Source organism: Panthera leo, chromosome E3 (assembly GCF_018350215.1).
Source record: "Panthera leo isolate Ple1 chromosome E3, P.leo_Ple1_pat1.1, whole genome shotgun sequence".
Classification (NCBI taxonomy): Eukaryota; Metazoa; Chordata; class Mammalia; order Carnivora; family Felidae; genus Panthera; species Panthera leo.
Genome location: NC_056694.1, coordinates 23,876,499 through 23,896,448, shown reverse-complemented (window position 1 = coordinate 23,896,448; position 19,950 = coordinate 23,876,499). Strand labels below are relative to the sequence as shown.

At 52.3% G+C, this 19,950-nt stretch overlaps 1 protein-coding gene across 2 annotated transcripts; it reads left to right on the top strand.

Annotated features, from left to right (window-relative positions):
• Window positions 1-1,705: 1,705 nt before the first annotated feature.
• Window positions 1,706-18,725, top strand: SDR42E2 (short chain dehydrogenase/reductase family 42E, member 2). 2 transcript variants are annotated; one of them, XM_042921864.1, is made up of 12 exons: window positions 1,706-1,760; window positions 2,325-2,509; window positions 2,990-3,085; window positions 4,597-4,654; window positions 5,358-5,476; window positions 6,110-6,185; window positions 9,995-10,077; window positions 11,666-11,803; window positions 12,343-12,408; window positions 14,427-14,490; window positions 15,849-15,922; window positions 18,410-18,725. In XM_042921864.1, the coding sequence occupies exons 1-12, from the start codon at window positions 1,706-1,708 to the stop codon at window positions 18,647-18,649; spliced, it is 1,254 nt and encodes a 417-aa protein (XP_042777798.1). In that variant the 3' UTR covers window positions 18,650-18,725. The 2 variants fall into 2 exon arrangements, with proteins under 2 accessions (XP_042777798.1, XP_042777797.1); XM_042921863.1 differs by having other exon boundaries at window positions 1,706-2,509.
• The last annotated feature ends 1,225 nt before the right edge of the window (window positions 18,726-19,950 follow it).

The window sequence follows — 19,950 nt, the reverse complement described above, 5'->3', positions numbered from 1 at the left end:
CTTACTGGAGCATGCTTTCCAGTGGTTTGCCAAGGGCTCCGGCATCTGCGTTTTCACGATCACCTGGCGAGGTAGAGGAGCCAGGGTTATCTGGGTCCATTTTACAGCTGTAGATACTGAGGTACAGGGAGGTTGTAAGGAATTCACCCAGTCTGTCTGTCTCTCTCTCTCTCTCTCTCTCTCTCTCTCTCTCTCTCACACACACACACACACACACACACACACACACACACACACATCCCCATAGGATAGAAAGCTCCAGTCCCGGAGACCAGTCCCCAGAACAGAGTCCTAGGCAGAGAAGGGCTCCACTCTGGGGCTGCATCCCCGTTGGGGAATTAAACTCATCCCCAGTGATGACTCAGATTTGGGATGTCTCCTCACTCTTAAACCCATGAGTGCCAGTGTTTATACAGCATGTGACTGTGTCCGTCACGTAGAACTTTGGAGAGCAGGACAGTGATAAGGGGGAGACCAAAAGGTACAGCCCCTATATCTGTCAGGGCCCCTGCCCCTTGACACCCCCAGCAACAACCATGGGGCTCATCACTCAGTCACTCGGTTGCGCTCATTCTTTTTTTGTTGTTTTTAATGTTTATTTTACTTATTTTGAGAGAGAGAGAGAGCATGAGCAGGGGAGGGGCAGAGATAGAAGGAGAGAGAGAAGCCCAACGCTGGACTCGAACTCACGAACCGTGAGATCATGACCTGAGTCAAAATCAAAAGTCAGGCTCTTAACCAACTGAGCCACCCAGGTGCCCTGTGCCCGTCCTTTTTTTTTTTTTTTTTTTTTTTTTTTTTTTTTTTTTTTTTTTTTTTTTTAACAGCCAGTAGGCATCATGCAGAGCAGAGACACCTGCCTCTGTATCCACAGGGCCTGGCAAACAGTTGACCCACGGTATATGGTCACTGCTGTTATTATGGTGACGATGATCATCCGGCCCCTGGTGCTGCCTTAGCCTCAGGTGGAGCAGGAGGTGGGGGGTGGGATGAAGATGGTGATAGTGACTGACAGCTGGGTCGCTTTAAGTCTGGAGTCAGGACGACAGGATCCTCAGTGCTGGACCCCGATGTTCACCGACCTGACCCTGAAGCCAGCAGAGGGCTTGGGCAGACCTGTACTGCCAGCCACCTGCACTGCTGGGGCACCTGGGAGAACCAGGGGCTGCAGATTCAGGGTGGGGGTGGTGCAGCTCTTCCATGCAGGTTCCCAGGCACAGAGCCCTTATAGACCCCATGGGGATTCCTCCTCCTCATCTCTTCCCTTTATTTCCCCTTCTCTCCTCTTCCTCCTCTTCCTTCTATCTCTTTCTCCAGGAAACCCTCCCCATCTTCCCAGTCAGAAGCGGTCACCTCCAGTCTGCTGGGGTTCCCCTGGGCATGATTTACTCTGCCTTCCTCTGGTACTGCATGGGAACGGGGATTTTAAGGAACTGGTAGAGAAGTTAGGAATGCTTGGTGTAAACCTCAGCCATGCAATGTGACTTTGGACCTCAATTTCCCCAGCTGTAAAACACAAGGGAGGCAGCAACCACCTTGAAAGTTCTCAAAATTCTGAAAGGGACAGGTTCAAAGGGTCTCTAAGCACCCCCAGGAGTTCCCCTTAGTCTGATAATCCACATGACTTAAGACAACTCTAGAATGTTCTTTCTTCTATTTTTCTCTACAGGTGGACAGATGCTGGGTCTGCATGGCTCAGTAGAGAATGAAGCCCAACCCAGCAGGCTCCTCGCCAGAGGCCTGCAGAGCTGCAGGCCAGGGCGAGAAGAGCTGCCCCGTCTGCCGGGCCTGGGGAGGAGTCTCAGGCCTGGGGTCTGAGTCAGGGCCTGGCCCAGGGCCTGGTGCAGGTTCAGGGCCTACTACTGTTCTGGGGCCTGGGCCAGGGCCTGGGGCTGTGTCAGGGCCTGGGGCTGTGTCAGGACCTGGGCTGGGGCCTGGTGTGGTTCTAGAACCTGGACCAGGGCTTGGTGCTGTGACCAGACCTGGACCAGGGCCTGGTGTGGTTCTAGAACCTGGACCAGGGCCTGGTGCTATTTCAGGACCCAGACCAATGCACGGTGCTGTGTCCCTACCTGCACCAGAGTCTGGTGCTGTTCCGGGACCTGGACCAGGGTCTGGTGCTGTGTCCAGACCTAGGCCGGAGCCTGGTGCTGCTTCAGGACCTAAGCCAGGTCTGGGGCCTGGGTCAGGAGCTAGGTCAGTACCTGGGCCAGTACCTAGGCCAGGAGCTGCACCGTTACCTGGGCCAGGGGTAGAGCCTGGGCCCAGACGGGGTTCTGGAATTGGGCCCAAACCCAGTGAGCCAGAGACAGCCCCAACACTAGCACCACAGCAGAAGACTCAGGCCACACCCATGCAGGCCCCTAGGCAGAAGGTTCTGGTGACTGGAGGAGGAGGCTACCTGGGCTTTAGCCTGGGTTCTAGCCTGGCCAAGAGTGGCACTTCTGTCATCCTGCTCGACCTCCGCCGACCACAGTGGGAGCTGTCCCCGGGGACTGAGTTCATCCAGGTGCGGTGATGAGCATCTTGGGGACTGGTGGGGGGGCCCAGGCTGCTGGTGGAGGTCTGGGGACAGTGTCTGATGTGAAACCCGTGGTGTGATATTGAAGAGAACAGGCTCTTGGAATCAGACTATTTAAACTCTGGCATTTCCCAGCTGGGCAACCATGGCCACAAGGCTCCACATGTCTGAGCCTCCGTGTCCCCATCCACAGAAAGCAGGATTCACAAGGGTCTTCTGGGGAGGCCATGAGACTGTGCACGTAAAACACCGAGCACAGCCCCTGTGAATTAGCTTGATAAATGGAGCCGCCGACGATGATGAAGACGATGATGCCCTGTAGAATCATACACTAAATCCTGCCCCACAGCCTCTCCCACGGGTGCTCGGCCTGGGTCAGGGGACCAGCTCTGGGAGCTGGCAAGGCAGGGTTGGTATCTCTGCCTTGGCCCAAACCTCCTGGCCCCATCTCTTCCTTCTGTGTTTCAGGCTGATGTCCGAGATGAAGAAGCCCTGTATCGTGCCTTCGAAGGGGTGGACTGCGTCTTCCACGTGGCATCCTATGGGATGTCCGGTGTTGAGAAGGTAAGCACCCCAACATATAATACCTGGAGTTAGAGCGGGGTTCAGATCCGGGCTCTGTGCACCCCCAACTTTACGTGCCCTTCACCTAATCCAGGAAGGACTCAGACTATATACCCAGCCTGCATTTTGCATCCATGGGACCACATGCCAGTTCTGCCACTTTCTCGCTGTGTGACCCAGGGCGAGTTAACTTAACCTCTCTGAGCCTCTGTTTCCTCCTCCGTACTAGTACTTACAGTGAGCTGGTAGCCATCAAAACAGACACCCTTTGACTCAGAAATCACACTGTGTGTATATTTGCAGCATTGTTTTAAATAACAAAAACAGGAAGTAAAGTAAATGCCCATCAGTTAAGGACTATTTAAATAAATTGTAAAGTCTCCCCACATTGAAATTCTATGCAGCCATTCAACAGAATGAAGTAACTCAATATGTGTTGATAACGGAACAATTTCCAAGGTGCAAAAACAGTGTTTGATATCCTCCTGTTTGTATAAAAAAGAAGCTAGGATATTCACACGTGTGCATGTGCTGATATTAATAAGTATAGATTGTGTCTAGAAATACACCGGCCTGTAATAGGAACAGTGGTTGCCTCTGCGGGGGGTGGGGAGGAAGGCTGGAGTCAGGAATGGGAAGGACATTTCCTTTTCACTATATACCCTTGTTACTGTTTGAGTGATTTTTTTAAATATTTATTTTTTTTGAGAGAGAGAACACGCACACATGTGCATGTGGAAGTAGGAGAATGGCAGAGACAGCAAGAGAGAGACAGAGAGTCCCAAGCAGGCCCTGCACTATCAGCACAGAGCCCAACATGGGGCTTGAACTCACAACCCTGAGATCAAGACCTGAACTGACATCAAGAACCAGACACTTAAGCAACTAACTGAGCCACCCAGGCACCCCTGTTTGAGATGTTTTTAACCATGTGATTGTATTATCTATTTAAAAGCAACTGCAACGAGGATAAATATAGTTTAAAAATCAAGATAGAACCCATCTCCTAGTCTGGTCGGAAGGATTAAGTGAGATGTACAGGCTTCGCCCTTTCCCGGTCACACGAGCAGCTCTCTCTCTGTAGACAAGGTGTTTTTATTTTTCACACCCTAACCTCGTGAGGGCATGGACAGTATTACTCTTGTCTGTCTTATAGATAAGGAAACTGAGACTTCCATAGTGAGGAAATGACCCAAACATTTTGAAACCCTTTTCTGGGTCAAACACTGTACCAAGTCCTCCCGTCGGGTGCATTTCATCCTGCTGACCACCCAGAGGGGAGGTGATGAGATAGCTGAGGGCCAGGCAGAGGTGGGGGGCACTCAGGGGGATGCTGACAGAGCTGGGCACTGGTACCCAGGGCTCCTGCACCTCCTGTGGGCCTCCCAGATCCCTGCTTCTGAGCTGGACATTCTGTAGCCCCTGTCCTGCCCGACCCTAAGCCCAGTCTTATGGCCTCAGCGACAAGGCATGACAGCACCACGACTTCCCACCTCCGTCTTGTCTTTTAGCTGCAAAAAGAGCAGATTGAGTCTATAAATGTTGGAGGCACCAAACTAGTGATCAATGGTAGGCGCTCCGAGCTCAGTGTGACCTGCTGTGTGTTTCCTGCTTCTCTCCCCTCTCCTGCCACGGGCCCGGCCCTGGGGACAGGGTAGGGGGACAGAGGTGGGACCCTCCTCCCCTGCCCCCACCCACCCCAGTGTAGGGCCTGTGGGCAGCACATCCTTCCTAAACTGCAGACCTGCCCAGGCCCCTGCATGGGACGGGTCAGTGTGGCCACAGCATGTCTGGGGACACGGGCAGTGGAGTTTACGTTTCAGGGATCAAGAGTTAGAAAAGTTGCTGAAGCACCAAAATAGAAGACCCACTTATGGGGGCTCTGGGCATGTCTGCCTTGTCCTGCATCCGGTCTTTTCTCTGATTCTAGAGTGTCTCTTTCCTATGTCCCCATCGATTGAAACTTTCTTCTGACTTGCCCCCAGCAAGGTAGCTCAGGGGCCACAGCCATACTGAGAAGGAGGAGTGAGCCAGTCTGGCTCCCAGGGCCCCACGGATCAGGGACTTGACCCACACCCCTTCCCTCCTGAGCAGCTCTGTATTCTGGGAGGGCCCCAGGGGCCAGGATGTGTGGAAAAGACTGGGTGGAGGTCAGTGGATTCTCCCAGGGAGGTCCCAGTGGGCAGCTCCTCCTCCAGCTTCTACTCATCTTGGCCCCGTGTGTGTGTGTGTGTGTGTGTGTGTGTGTGTGTGTGTGTACTTGTCGCTGCAGTTTGCATCCGTCGGCGAGTTCCAAGGCTCATCTACACCAGCACCGTCAATGTTGTGTTCGGCGGGAAGCCCATAGAACAGGGTGATGAGGACTCTGTGCCATATTTCCCACTGGAGAAGGTACCTGGCTTCCAGGAGAGGTGGGCAGGGCCACTGGGCCTGGGATCCACAGCCCGAAGGGTAGGGATGCGTGGAAACCAGGGTCAGCTTCACAACTCAGGCTGAGTCCCATGAAGAAGGGGTCCCCAAAACCGGGTAGCACAAGCCTCCTATTTTAGGGGTTCTGAAATCAGACAGACTTGACCTTGAGCCAGCCAGGCCACTCTCTACCTGTGGGGCCTTGTGCAAATCACTTTGAGCCACTGTTTCTTCATCTGGGCGTGAAAACACCACCCCGGTGGGGTGTGGAGAGCAGGCAGCAAGTTGATGCGTGTGAAATGCCATGAACACCTGGAGGACTGCATGGAAATAGTTCATCCAGTGCACACGCAGCATCCGCATCCCGGGGCTCGCGCTGGGGGCCAGCAAGACCCTCCCCGAGTGAAGGAGCTCTGGTCGTTGTTACTGCTCTGAACTCTGCTCCCATGGCTCCTACCCCAAGGGAAAAGAAGGGCGCTGGCCATTTCCCAGGGGGAGCCCCCAGAATCCAGCCCCTATGTAGTCTGAAGCAGGGACGGCAGCCCTGGGCCCAGGGGGGCTGGGCAGTGCCGCTGACCCCTACCTGGTGGTGCTCTTCTCCTTGTCCTCTGGCAGCATATGGACGACTACTCGCGAACCAAAGCCATCGCTGACCAGTTGACCCTCATGGCCAATGGCACACCTCTCCCAGGTGAGTGTCGTGGGGCCCTACTCAGGGCAAATGCACATGCCCCCCGCTGCCTCCCCCCAGAATACATGTGCGAGTCTAGCTTTCAGCTTCTATGTTTCTGAGGTTCACCTTCCTTCCAAAGGACAGTTCCCCAGGGCCTCTGTCACTCATCATTCCACAAATTCTGAGCACCTGCTATGTGCCCAGACCCCATCAGGGACATAGTCTGGAGAAAGTCACGTCCAGTCTCTGCCCTCAAGTTGCTCACATCTTGGGTGAGGGAAGAGACACATAGGAGTGGATCTTTCTTCTGCCACATAGGAGTAGATCTAGTTTAAGGATGTTTTGTACTTTTTAAAAAAATTTTTTAATGTTTATTTATTTTTTGAGAGAGAGACAGAGCACAAGTGGTGGGGGGGGGGGGTGGGCAGAGAGAGAGAGACACAGGATCCGAAGCAGGCTCCAGGCTCTGAGCTGTCAGCACAGAGCCTGACGAGGGCTTGAACCCACAAACCGTGAGATCATAACCTGAGCCAAAGTCGTATGCTTAACCGACTGAGCCACCCACGTGCCCCTTACATGCTAATTTTATATGCAAAGGTCTCAGTAATTCTTTACAGCATCCATATGAGCTAAGAACCCTAAGGATCCCCTGCTTTCCAAACTCAGGAGCCAGATAGATTTAGATATATCCCTTGCTCTTCAAGTGATCACTTTCTGCTTTCTGAAATTCAGAAACTAAAAAAGAATCAGAAAACTTGGTTTCTCTTACTATCTTAAGTATCTAAACTCAGGAGCCAAGTAGATTTGGAGAGTGAGGGCTGGTTGCAATTATAATCCCCAGATTTACAGGGGAGGAGGCTAAGGCTGAGAGCTGAACTGACTTAGCTAAGGTCACCTGGCTATTAGGTGGCAGAGGTGGGATTTGAACACCCCACCCCTACTCCAGGGGGCGTCTAACACCAGAGCCTGGAGCTGAACCATCATGCTTCACTGTAGCCACAGCTGAGCAGGCCACTGAGCACAGGCTCTTTTCCCTAAAATCCTCCCACTCCATCCCAGCACCCTGGGCCTGTCAGGCCTTGCCCCCTGATCCCGGTGGGAACATACATCCGCCTGTGTTTTCCCAGGGGGTTGACCCTATGCGGTTGAACTCTCTTTTCTGCCTGGAGCCTTCCATGGCTGGACCAGCAGCCTGCAAAACAGACACTTAATCCTTTGGACAAGAATTATTTATACGAGCATCCCCAGCTCTTCGTTGTCGGGAGTCATGGATACCCTGGGCCCTGCCCCTCCGTGACGTGGCTGCCCAGTGCCCCGCCAGTCAATGTCAGCTGCAACCTGACCTCCCCGCCGCTCCCCTGACCATGCCCAGGTGGCCCAGAGTTTAAAATTAGCTGCAGTCTGCTTACAGAAAAGCTCACCTGATACCTGCCTTCCAGGAGTCCAACCATGGTCACGCTGGGTGATTTCCAGTCCCTGCTAACACAAGCTGGTCCCTGAGACTCTGCCTGTAACCCGGCAAGGAGAGCCCTGGTCCCTGAAGCAGAGCCTGAGAGTGCAGATCTCAGCTCAGTGTGATGGGACAAATGACCACAAACTTGGTGGCTTAAAACCGAAAGGTCTTCTCTTGTGGTTTACAGCCAGATGTTGGAGATCAAAGTGTGGCTTGGGCTGCACTTCCTGTAGGAGGCTCTACGGGAGAACCATTTCCCAGCTTATGGCCCCACTCATTCCTTGCGGTTCATGTGTCTCTTCTCTGTGAGTCCCTTATAAGGGATACTTGACATTGGATTTGGGGCTCACCAGCATAATCCAGGATGATCTCATTTTGAGAGCCTTACTTGTATCTGCAAAGGCCCTCGTCCAAATGAGGTCATATCCACATGTTCCGGGATGTGGGCATATCTTTTCTGGGGCTACCACTCAGTCCGCTGCACTGGCCTCATTGTCAAGTGAGGATATCGGTGGAGAGGCAGTCAGGGTGTTTGGCTATGACCCAGGACACTTGCCCTGGCAAAGTTTGCGAGGAAAAGGAACTTACTACGGAAGGATGTGGGATAGCTTCTGGAAAATATATTTGCAGAAAAATGATCACCAGAGCTTGCAAAAAGGACAGGGTTGGGGCAGCTCCGGGGACCTGGGTGGCAGGAGCTGGTGACCAGTCTCTTCAGGGTGAACCCACTCTGAGGATTTTAGAGCCCGGTGTCAGTGATATTGAGAGTCACATTCCTGGGTGAGAACATGTCACTGGCCCAGCTTGGGTCCTGTGGCCACCACCTCAGAGGAGAGTGACACATCTGGTGCATCTAGACTGATGGTCCCCTAAGACCTTGTGCAGAGGGGGAGGGACCCCCAAAGGAAGGTGGGCTTCTGGTCCCAGAGGACGATGTACACTGGGGCTTCCCAAACTGGGGTGCGGTCCCTTGGGGAACCTGAGCCTCAGGAGAGCAGGAACATCTTCCAGAAGGTTCCATCTCCAGGGGTTGAGATTGAAAGTCAAATAATTTACAAATAAGTAATTAAAAAAATTTTTTTTAATCTTAAATAGATTATGAGATAAACTGAAATTTTTGTAGGGTTTCTTAAGACTTGACAGACATATGTCTGTGGCAGCCTTCAGGCTGTACCCCCAGACTTCTCCAGAGGAGACTCGTTTAGTGCTTCCATCAATGTGGGGAGACCCGTGCCAGAGAAGTTGGGGGGCTCTGGACCAAGCTCCCTGTTGGTCTGGGGGACTCTGCTGGCACAGAGCAGTGAGAGTGAGGGGGACAGCCTCCAGGCTCTTGTGCTGATGGCTCCAGTCTCTTCCCTTCTCCACTGATTGCCTGAAAAGTACAATCGCTACCACTACTTACAAAGCACCCATTTTCCAAGGAGACCAAGGCTGCGCAAGCAGAAACACAGAGTCCGTTTGTAGCATCAGAACCTGGGCTTTGGTCCCCCATCTCATCTCTACTGGGCTGAGCTGTGTGCCCTTAGGCAAATCGCGTCCCTTCTCTGAGGCTTGGTTCTTTGATCCAGAAGCAGGGATAGTAACAGTTCTCACCTCATAGGGTTGCCTTGAAGGAAAAAACCCTGGGGGCACCTGGGTGGCTCAGTTGGTTAATCCTCAGACTTCATCACAGTTTATGGGTTCGGGCCCCGCATCAGGCCCTGAGCTGATAACTCAGAGCCTGGAGCCTGCTTCGGACTCTGTGTCTCCTTTTCTCTCTGCCCCTCTCCCACTCACACTCTGTCTCTCTCTGTCTCTCAAAAATAAATAAATAAACATTAAAAAAAAAAAAAAACCTGGCTTACCAGAGCACCAGGCACATAGTAGGCTCTCTCTGAGAGCCACCATAGTCCTTATCTAGCTGATGATCAGAAAAAGGAAAGAGCTACAGCTATTGGCACAAAGGAGTGAGGGTCTCTCTGTGCATCTGTAAAATGGGCACAGTAGGACTCTCAGGGGAGCCAAAGGAGATTATGTCTGCCAAGTGCTGACTGAACTGTCATGGGCCACGTACCTATCTGCATCTCCATCTTACCTCTGTTACTGGCCCGTGAGCATCATGAGGGCAGGGACCATTTCTTGGTCATCCTTGGGTTCTCCACAGCATCCATCCCAGGGCCCAGTGCAAGGGGGAGAGGTTGGGGAACCCCTCAATGCTGTTTGTTAAATGACTGACTGATCGACTGAGAATAAGTAATTCAATGAGGAAAGCCCAAGGGGCTGTCTTCCCTGCCAACCTATCCAGGTAAGGACCGGGAGATGTGGACAGCGTGTCTGTGTCTCTCCCTGCTGGTCCACCCCTCCCCAGGCCCTGACCTCCCTCCCTGTGACCTAGGAGGAGGCACTCTGCGGACGTGTGTGCTCCGGCCCCCGGGGATCTATGGCCCTGAAGAGCAGAGGCACCTGCCCCGTGTGGCGGTATGTCAACCCAGGCCTGTGCGCAAGGCACAGGAGGAGTCTGGCTGATGTGTGCATGGATGGGGCTCTTCCAGTCTACAGTCACTGTGTCAGTCTTGGGGCAATGTCCTGAGCCTGGGACTCTTAGTTCTGGGAGATGTCCCTACCCCTATCAGACCCACGAGGAACAAAGGTCTCAGTGTGTGCCAGCCAGGGTTAGACACAGGTTGGAGAGACACAGAGCTATGACCCCAAAGAGGCAGAGGGAGCCTACTGTCCCTACTCAGATGTGGGCTCAAAGATGGCCAGATGGCTCATCTCGTGCTGCCATATAGAAAGCCTCTCTCCAGAGAAAGCCAGGTGCCAGCAGTATAGCTATGAGGGACTGGAGGCCCTGTCCTCACATTTCTCACAGCCACATCAGGGAGATGGATGCCACAGTCACAGAGTCAGTGTGGTAAGGGCTATGTGGAGGAAAGAAGGAGAATGTGGGAGCACAGCAGAGACGACCTGGTAGGGGCAGTCCGGGAGGACTTCCTGGAGGTAGTGATGCCTATGCTGTTTGGAAAGAGAAGAAAGAATTAACCAAGGAAATGGGGTGGTAGAGAGAAGGTGGTCCAAATAGAGCAGCCAACTTGGGTACAAACCTGGAAATTAGAAAGATCACTATTCCAGGCTTCGGGACAGATCAGTGAACAAAGCAGACAATGATTCCTATCCTTGTGGGGCTTATATTTTCACAGGAGGAGATGGATAATACACATGATAAATGATAAAGAGTGTTTGAAGGTGCCGGGTATGATGGAGAAGAGGACAGGGGGAGCAAGGTGTGGGAGCTGGGCGCACAGGCAGCCAGGGAGTCTCATCGAGCAGGGGACAGGGGAACCTTGAGGCTTCTTCACCTTGAAGGAGATGGCAGAGTGTACCACACGAGTGTTTAGGGGAGGACCTTCCAGGCAGGGGCAGGCCCCGAGATGGGAGCCTGCTGCACATTCCAGGGGGAGGCCGTGTGGCAGGAGCTGGGTGCACGAGGGAGTTAGTAGGAGATGAAGTCCGAGAGTAGCTGGGACCAGGTCAGAAGGGCCTCCTGAGCCGTCGTCAGGACTTTGGCCTTCAACTTGGCAGTGGGCGTCTGAAAGACTCTGAGCAGGGAGACATAGAATCTGACTTCAAATTCAGAAGGATCCCCCTGGCTGTGTGGAGAACAGCAGCAAGGACCATGGGTGGAAGCCGAAGCGGCTAGGAAGCTATTTCGGTGTCCAGGTGTAGAAGCCGGGCAGCGGTCACAGCCATGAGAAGTGGTTGGATTCTGGACAGATTCTAATAGTTGAGTCCAGTGGGTTTGCAGGTGGCTTGGATGTGGAGTGGAGAGAAGGGAAGGCCAGCAGAGGCTCCAGGGTTTCAGCCTGAGCCACAGAGTGCTCTCTAGTAAGATGTGGGGGGCCTGGGGGGGATGGTGAACAGGAGCTAGAAGGTCAGCCGCACGCTCCAGGACATGGAGGCGACGGGACCTGGGTCTGGCTTGGAGCTAGAAATTTGGGAGCCATCATCATATAAATGGTATTCAAAGCCACTCCAGACTTGGGTTTGTGTTTATCACCCTCTCCAGAGCCACATCAAGAAGAGACTATTCATGTTCCGATTTGGGGACCGCAGGACACAGATGAACTGGGTCCACGTGCACAATCTGGTGCAGGCACACGTGTTGGCAGCCGAGGCCCTCACCGTGGCCAAGGGCTATGTAGCTGTGAGTCTCCTGCCATGCTGTCCCCACCTCCCCCCAGCAGACGGCAGGTGGGGTGCCCCATCCCTAGGGGGTTCCTGGCTCACACACATTTCTCCCCAACTCAAGATGGCCGGTGGGACTGTGGGCCCAGGGAAGCCAGGGGTGGGGTGTCTTTATAGGGCATCGCTAACTCCTTGCGGTAACCCTGTGATGTAGGTGTTGTGGATCCTGAACTAATGGTAACCAAATGCTAAGCATTTTACCTATGCTGCCACATTTACTCTTCACAATAGCCCAAGAGGGAGTTCCCATTATTTTCATCCCATTTAGGTACAGAGAGGTTAAGTGACTCTGCCGAGGTCACACAGCTTTTCAGTGTGGCAGTCTCAGAATTCAAAGGGAATTACCCAGGTCTGTCCCCAGGGTTAGACAATGGCCATGACTCCTCAATGGCTGCTCGGGAGAACTGGGGAGTCAGGGCAGCTGCTAGCCATCTGAAAGGGTGGGGTCAGGCGGTGGGCAGATGCCTGACTGTCCCCCTCCCTGTGTGTCCCTCTCAGAGTGGCCAGGCGTACTATATCAATGACGGGGAGAGTGTCAACCTCTTCGAGTGGATGGCCCCACTGGTAGGTGCCCCGATGTCCACCTGCCTCCACCCCAAGTGAGAATTAAAGGATTCTGCACATCTCCTCTCCTTGTCATCCTTTCCTACTTCCGGAAAATCGGAAGATTTCACATTGAAAAACAGCTCTAGCAATAGTGTCCACTGGGCAACATTGGAACTGGCTGGAGCTGGGTTGTGGCTGCCCCTTTGGGGGACCATGTACTCCCCTGGTTTGCCTTAGCCTCTCCCAGTCTGATTCTTGATTTTTTTTTTTTTTGTTTTTAAATGTTTAAAAATTATTTTATGAGAGAGAGCACGGGAGAGGGGCAGAGAGAGAGAGAGAGAGAGAGAGAGAGAGAGAATCCCAAGCAGTCTCCATACTCAGCATGGAGCCTGAGGTGGAATTCAATCCCATGACCCTGGGATCATGACCTGAGCCCAAACCAAGAGTTGGATGCTTAACCGACTGAGACACCCAGGTGCCCCCTAATTTTTTTAATTTATTTATTTTGATTGAGAGAGAGAGAGGGAGAAAAATCCCAAGCAGGCTTAGGGGCAGAGAGAGAGAGGGAGAGAGAGAACCCCAAGTTGGTTCCATGCTGTCAGCGTGGAGCCCAATGTGGAGCTCAATCTCATGAACCAAACCATAAGATCATGACCTGAGCTGAAATCACGACTCAGACGCTCAACTGACTGAACCACTCAGCTGCTCCCTGATTCCTGATTTATGTCGACTTGCCCTGTGGAAGTTTGCTCATGATGCCCCCACACTATGTGATGAAGCTGTGTAAGGGGTAAGTGGAAGGTAGACTGAAGTCGAAGGAAGCTGTTAGCCCTGGGGCTTCCTGTGCTGCAGCCCCTCTGAGAACCCTGGCCTCCACACCCAGCACCCTGCAGACTCCTTCTTGGGGCCAGGCCTGCCTGGATGAGGTTGACCAGAATCCCTCTGCTAGAGGATCCATCTGTGGGGCATGCAGACATGTCAATGTCAACAGCTTTATTGAGCATATACTGTTCGATTCACCTATTTAAAGCACATAATTCAATGGTTTTTAGTATATTCAGAGTTGTGCAACCATCACCCCAAAGCCCTACACAGCCACGAGTCTACTCTCTGTTTCTATAGATTTGCCTATTCTGGACATTTCGTATAGATGGAATCGTACAGTATTTGAACTTTTGTGTTAGGCTTCTTTCATTTAGCATCATGAGTTCAAAGTTCATGTGTAGCCTGCATCATATCAGTATTCATTCTTTTTTTACTGCCAAAAAATATTCTATTCCAGGGATAGACCACATTTTGTTTATCCATCCATCAGTTGATAGAAGTTGGGCTTTCTTGACTTTGGGGCTATTATGAATAAGATTGTATACGTTTTTTGTGGACGTACGTTTTCATTTCCCTTGGGTGTTTACCTAGGAGTGGAATTGTTGGATCATACGGTATCTCTGTTTAACCTTTTGAGGAACTGCCAGGCTGTTTTCCAAAGTAGCTGCACCATTTTACATTTCCAAAACCAGTGTAACAGGGTTCCGTTCCTCCATGTCTTTGCCAACACTTGTTATTGCCGTTTTTTTGTTTTTTTGTTTTTTTTGTGACCCAGACAGTTTTTATACAAGTGAAGACTTCATCTTGTGCCAGCCTATCTCTTCATGCATCTCCTACCACCCTCCACACACATGCCGGATTTTTTTATTATTATTCCTTAATAGCAGAAAAGTCAATTCTAGAAAAATTAGGTTTTACGTTAAGTGCCTTGGAATGTCTTTGGGTGTAGGCAGATGGAAATAATAACTAAATGATGTGGATGATCCCAGGTTAAAAACCTACCCATGCATCCAAGCCCTGCTTGGTTTTTCTAGATCAAAGCTTTCCATTTCAAGACTGGCACAGGGTTGGGGCTGGCTGCTGGGTTTGCCCTCTTGGGTGGGCAGGCAGAGGGCCGGGTGGTACCTCTACAGAGGGCAAAGGGAACACGTGGCCTTTCCACACCAGCCCCTGAAAGACCATTTCTCACCTCAGGCCCTGTTTCCTTGCAGTTTGAGAAGCTAGGGTACAGCCAGCCCTGGATCCAGGTGCCCACTTCCTGGGTTTACCTAACAGGTAAGGGAAGGGGTGTGTGTATTACAAGCCCTCCATGTACCAGGTGCACATGCATCACCTTATTTCAAGCCCAGGGCCAGGACTAGGTGGAGACGAGTGAGGCACTGAGGGCACAAAATCTAAGGAGACCATCACTCTCAGGGGTCAGGTGCTCCAAGCCCGATCTGCATTTGCCTGGCAACCTCCTTGCCATAGTCCTGACCCTGAATAAACCCTATCCTACTTTCTAGGTGGGTATGATTGGACCCAAGTAAAGATGAGGCCCCTGAGGCCCTGAGAGGTTAGTGACCTGCTCATGGAGCCACGGTGAGAAAGCGGGAGAGGCAGGTTCACACCCGGGCTTGGCTGACTTCAAAACCCACACCCAGTCCTGTGGCCCGTCTTGGAAGGCATCACGCCAGTCAGGGGGAGAGGGGGCCCTGGGGCTGAAGAGAAGTCTGCCTCGGAGCAGGTGGAGCTTCCTCCGCACCCTGAAGCTCAGTCTCTACTCTCATCCACACCCCCCATCATCACCTCTGCTGGCCTCCTTCCAGCCGGAATGCAGACATCAGGCATGGAGTGGTCAGCCCGAGGGGGACAAGTGATCCTCATGACACGAAGAGCTGCGTTCCTGGAAAATCTTAGCTAGATCTGTTGTATTTTAAATGCATTGGGGTGCTTGACATTTAAAGCAGGGATTTACAAACTTATGCCCACTAGGCCACACGTGGGGTGACTTCTCACGCACAGCGCTGCCACAATGATTGACACTCTTTGACCCCCCAGCTGGGGAAAGAGCAGCTACAGGTTCTGGCAGTTATATAGGATTGTATAGTGTTCCTAGCGAGCTAACTATAACCCCCTAGTTCTTAACTCTGGCTGCGCATTAGAATCACCTGGGAGCTTATAAAACGTAAAAATGCCTCAGCCGCATCCCAGACCAATTACATCAGCATCAGCAAGAGCAAGGGGGTGGGGGAAGCATGAGCATTTTTAAAAGTGGTCCGGTTGAGAACCACCGTTGCAACTTCTTTCTCTCCTACTCAAGAGACCACATTGGAATAGAAGTGAGGGGGGGAAGGAGACATGATTTGAGGTAACTCTGAATCTGCTCTGATTTGTTTTCAAATGTCAGTCCTTTAATATTAATAACAACGTACTTGTGACACATTTCACAGCCAAACAAGCCCCACCCCCACCTCCCCGGCACGAGCTGACAACTGCTGATCTAAAGGAACCCAGGGACAGGAGAATTTTGCAAAATGAAGAGACTCCCCCTAGCAAAGCAAATAATGCCCCCAACTCATTTGTCCCCGAGGGTCTCCCCAGAGCTTGCAGAGCAAGGCCCCCTGGTCACTGGCCCTTCTCTCCCCCCACAGCTGCGGTGATGGAGTATGTGCACCTGGCCTTGAGGCCCATCTGCAGCGTCCAACCACTGCTCACCCGGAGCGAGGTAGGTGGGCTGCTGGTGGGAGGGGGGGGAGGTGCCCTGCACCACAGCCCCACCGCCAGCACCCCTCACCCGTTGGACACCATAACTGGATCCTTGTCTGAGGTCTCAGAACCTTCCTTGTGGGCCCAAATCTAGTGCTAGCTTTTTACAATCATCCCAGCCTCTGGGCTTTTGCTTAGGCTGTGCTTTCTTGGTCTGAAATGTGATTAGCTCTGAGCCTGTCCCTCGTCCCTGTCATTCATTCATAAGCAGCTTATCTTCGCTGCCAGACCGGAAGCTCCCAAAGACAGGTTCTGTGACATTCACATTTTTGAATATGCCAACACTCCCCACCAGTGCCACCGACACTCGAGACACATGCACACAGAACCTGGTGGTTCTAGGTTCACCGTTCATGCTTACTGAATAATAAGTATATAAGTGCCTACTGTGTACAGAATACTATTCCCAAATGATGCAGATTTCTCTGTACACACAGTTTAAAAGAGAGGATGTTTTAAATGCAGGTTGTAAATAGTAGTGTTTGGCATTACTTGCAAAATCCTTCCAGTTCACTCTGCATTTGATTCTCTCTGATGTCCTGCTAAGTTAGGAAGGGCAAGAGATTATGATGGTGTTTTATGATAAGAAACTGAACTTTATAAGAAACAACACTGGAGAAGTTAGTGCTTGTCCAAGGTCACACAGTTTGGGAATTGACTTCATACTCCAAGCTCAGTGCTGTTTAACTCAGAGGACAGGGAATGGGCCACAGCAAGAAGCACTTCCTTGTGGTTTCTCCTTTGAACTATCCAGACTAGCAGAGGAAAGAGAATAATGACAATAGTGGCCATCTACTGAGTGGTGATGATATGCCAGGTGTTGTGCTTTATATCATTTAGTTTTCAATGCTACTCGAAATTGTAGATTGTTACCTTCATTTACAGAGGAAATGAGACACACAGGGGTGAAAACACCTGCCCATGAACATGCACTTAAGAAGCAGAGCTGGCATTTGAACCCAGACCAGACCTAAACGATTTCAAGCTCAAAGCGAATCAGGAATCACATTAATGTAAATTAGTTGCCAAGTCGCTGCTGAATTGCAGAAGGGACTTAGCTCCCCTCCTTCTTGTTTCACTTGTAAGTTTCCTTGTTCAGCTAAGGGGCAAAGGATCCCTACTTAGCTAAGGAAGTTTCTGGGCACTATGGCTCTGGCGCCCTCTGCTGGTCAAACTGTGACATACCCAACCAGCTCTCTAGTTACAGTCCGATTCATTCAACATTTTTTGAGCCCCTAATGTGTGCCAGGAACTGTGCGGAGTAACTAAGGCAAGACACAGCCCTTACCTCGAATACCTCACAGTCCAAAGGGGAAGACAACCGGGAAACCTAACACAGTGTAAGGCCTACACTGAAGGAAATTATGAGGAACTTCAGAGCACACAGAAGGGGCACCTGAGCTAGGTCTGAGGCAGTTAGGGAGACTTCCCAAAGTAAGGTAACATCTAAGCCTGAGATCTGAGAGCACTGTGTCCAGGACCTTGCTGATCTAGTTCCCAGCTGTATCCCCCAAAGCCTTGAACTTACTACCTGGGGCAAAAAGGAACAAGACTGGCCTCTCCCCTCTCCCACGAGTATCCAAGACCAGCAGCTTGGCCAGAAGGGCTGTTTCAGTGCCATGGGAGAATCAAGGCATTCTCTCAGACCCCCTCCAAGTGTCGGGCTGAGGAACAACAGAGGAAGACATGAGGTGGGAGGGCATCCTCTCTCCGGTCCCAGCACAGCCAGGAAGTGCGGGGCCTGGAATGTGGCTCCCCTGTTGAGTCTAGGCAAGTCATCTAACCTCTGTAAAGAGGAGACAGTGTTAGTGCCACCTCAGGGAATTAAATAAGATAAGGCCTAGAAAGGATTTAGCCCAGGCCAGGCACAGGGCCTATTCAGTTATTCATAACTGTCAGTACTGCCCTTGAAGCCTATGGGGCCCCAGGCAGCCCAGAAGCTGGAGAGAATCATGTCTTAATTGAATTCCTCTCTTAGGGAAGTTTAACCAGGGAGGGTGTGAAGGCTGTGTCCTGGGGCTGTAGCCAGAGAAGCCTAGCGTGTTTCCTGGGGACATTTCCGGAGAGCAGCGCCCGGGGCCAGGGCAGGGCGGTCAGCTTCTTTTAGAACATAGCCAAGAACCTGCTGACTCCCAGCCCTGTGCTAGGCCGCTAGCCCGGGAAGGGACGCGCAGAGGTGGGACCGTCATTTTGGGGGGACTGAGAAGTTCAGTAGGGTGGGGGAGATGCAGAAAACGCCTCCTGGGAGCCTCGCTCTCGAGGAAAATGGGAGAAGGGAGAAAGGAAATCTTCCCTGAGGAGGTGCGAGACGCAGCACATGGGATCTGATGTGCGAAGGAAGGAAAACCCCTGCCCTCTCTTCCCTGTCGGTAACACAAGTTGGAATGTGTTTCCCACCCTCATGGGCCCGCCACTCTGCTACCCCCCCCCCCCCCCCCCCGCGCAGGTGCGCAGCGTGGCCGTGACGCACACCTTCCAGATCGCCAAGGCCCGCGCCCAGCTTGGCTACGCGCCAGACAAGTTCCGCTTCGCCGACGTCGTCGAGCAATACGTGAGGTCTACGAGCCGGCGGTCCCGCGGCTCCACCGCGCGAACACTCCTACGGTTGCTGCTCGGGCTGCTGCTGCTGCTCGGGCTGCTCGCCCTGGCCCTACATCTCGTAGGCCTGCAGCAGTCCAATGTCTGACCTGCGCCACTGGCCACTGCCTCTTTTTACCCAGCTTCACCTTCTGGGCTAGGACCCGCCCCCGAACCACTGCCCCGGCCACACCCCGCCCCCTGGGCTTGGGCCCACCCCCTGGGTCTTGACTCCGTCCCTGCCCTGCCCCCCCAGGCTTGGGCACGCCTCTGCTCCTCCTCTTGAGCCACGGCCCCGCCCTGGCCCCGCCCTCTGGGTCGCCCAGGCTTCATGCCTAGCCTGGCGGGGTTACCGAGGAGGTAGCCGTAAGGCCCCCTCCGCCTTCTAGGCTTTCTCCCTCTGCTCTGCCCAGACCTAGCCCGACCCCGGATTCTCCCCTGCTTTGGTTCCGCCCTGTTTCTGGCCCTACCGGTAGGATTGAGCCTTCCCCTTGGTTTCTCCTTCCGGGACTGGCCTTGCTCCTCCTTCTGGATCCGGTCCCTCCCCTCTCCTACTTGTAATTCTGCCTAGCCCCGCCCTCTCCCTCTCTGGTGCCACCCCCTCCCCAGCCACGCCTCCTAGGTGAGCGCTTAGGGCCTGGCCGGAGTCATCTCTAGCGGCTAAGGGCTGGCGGGGGGGTGGCATTTGCAGCTGCTGCCACTCTAGAGACATTGGACCGTCCTCACTGCCCAAGCTCCTCTCTGTTTGTCCTGAGACAGTCTTGGGATCTTGGACTAGACCGATTCTAGGAGAATTGCTTTTGATCTGCTACCTTGATGTTTTGGTTTCACTCAGTCATGCACTTCTCCCTGTGTGATGATAGCCAGGGTTGCAGGGACACCGGAGACCCAGGCTTCTGCCTAGCCAGACCTGGCCTTTTGGGTTTCCAGTTTATGAGTCTGGGGCTGATAATAAGCACAGGCTTCTGTGTCAGAAAAGATCTAAAACAAAACAAAACTTTTTAAGGTGGTCAAAAGATATAAACTTCCAGTTATAAAATAAATAAGTTATGGTGATATAATGGTTACTATGGTTAATAATACTATATTATATATGTGAAGGTTGTTAAGAGAGTAGATCTTCAAAGTTTTCACCACAAGGAACACAGGGTGGCTTGGTTGATTAAGTGTCTGACTCTTGATTTCAGTTCAGGTCAAGATCTCACGGTTTGTGAGTTTGAGCACCATGTTGGGTTCTATGCTGATAACACGGAGCTTGCTTGGGATTCTCTCTCTCTCTCTCTCTCTCTCTCTGCCCCTACCCTGCTCACTCTATCGCTCTCTCTTTCAAAACAAACAAAAAACTTAAAGTTTTTATCACAAGAAAAAATTATAACTATATGTGGTGACATGTTAACTGGATATTGTGCT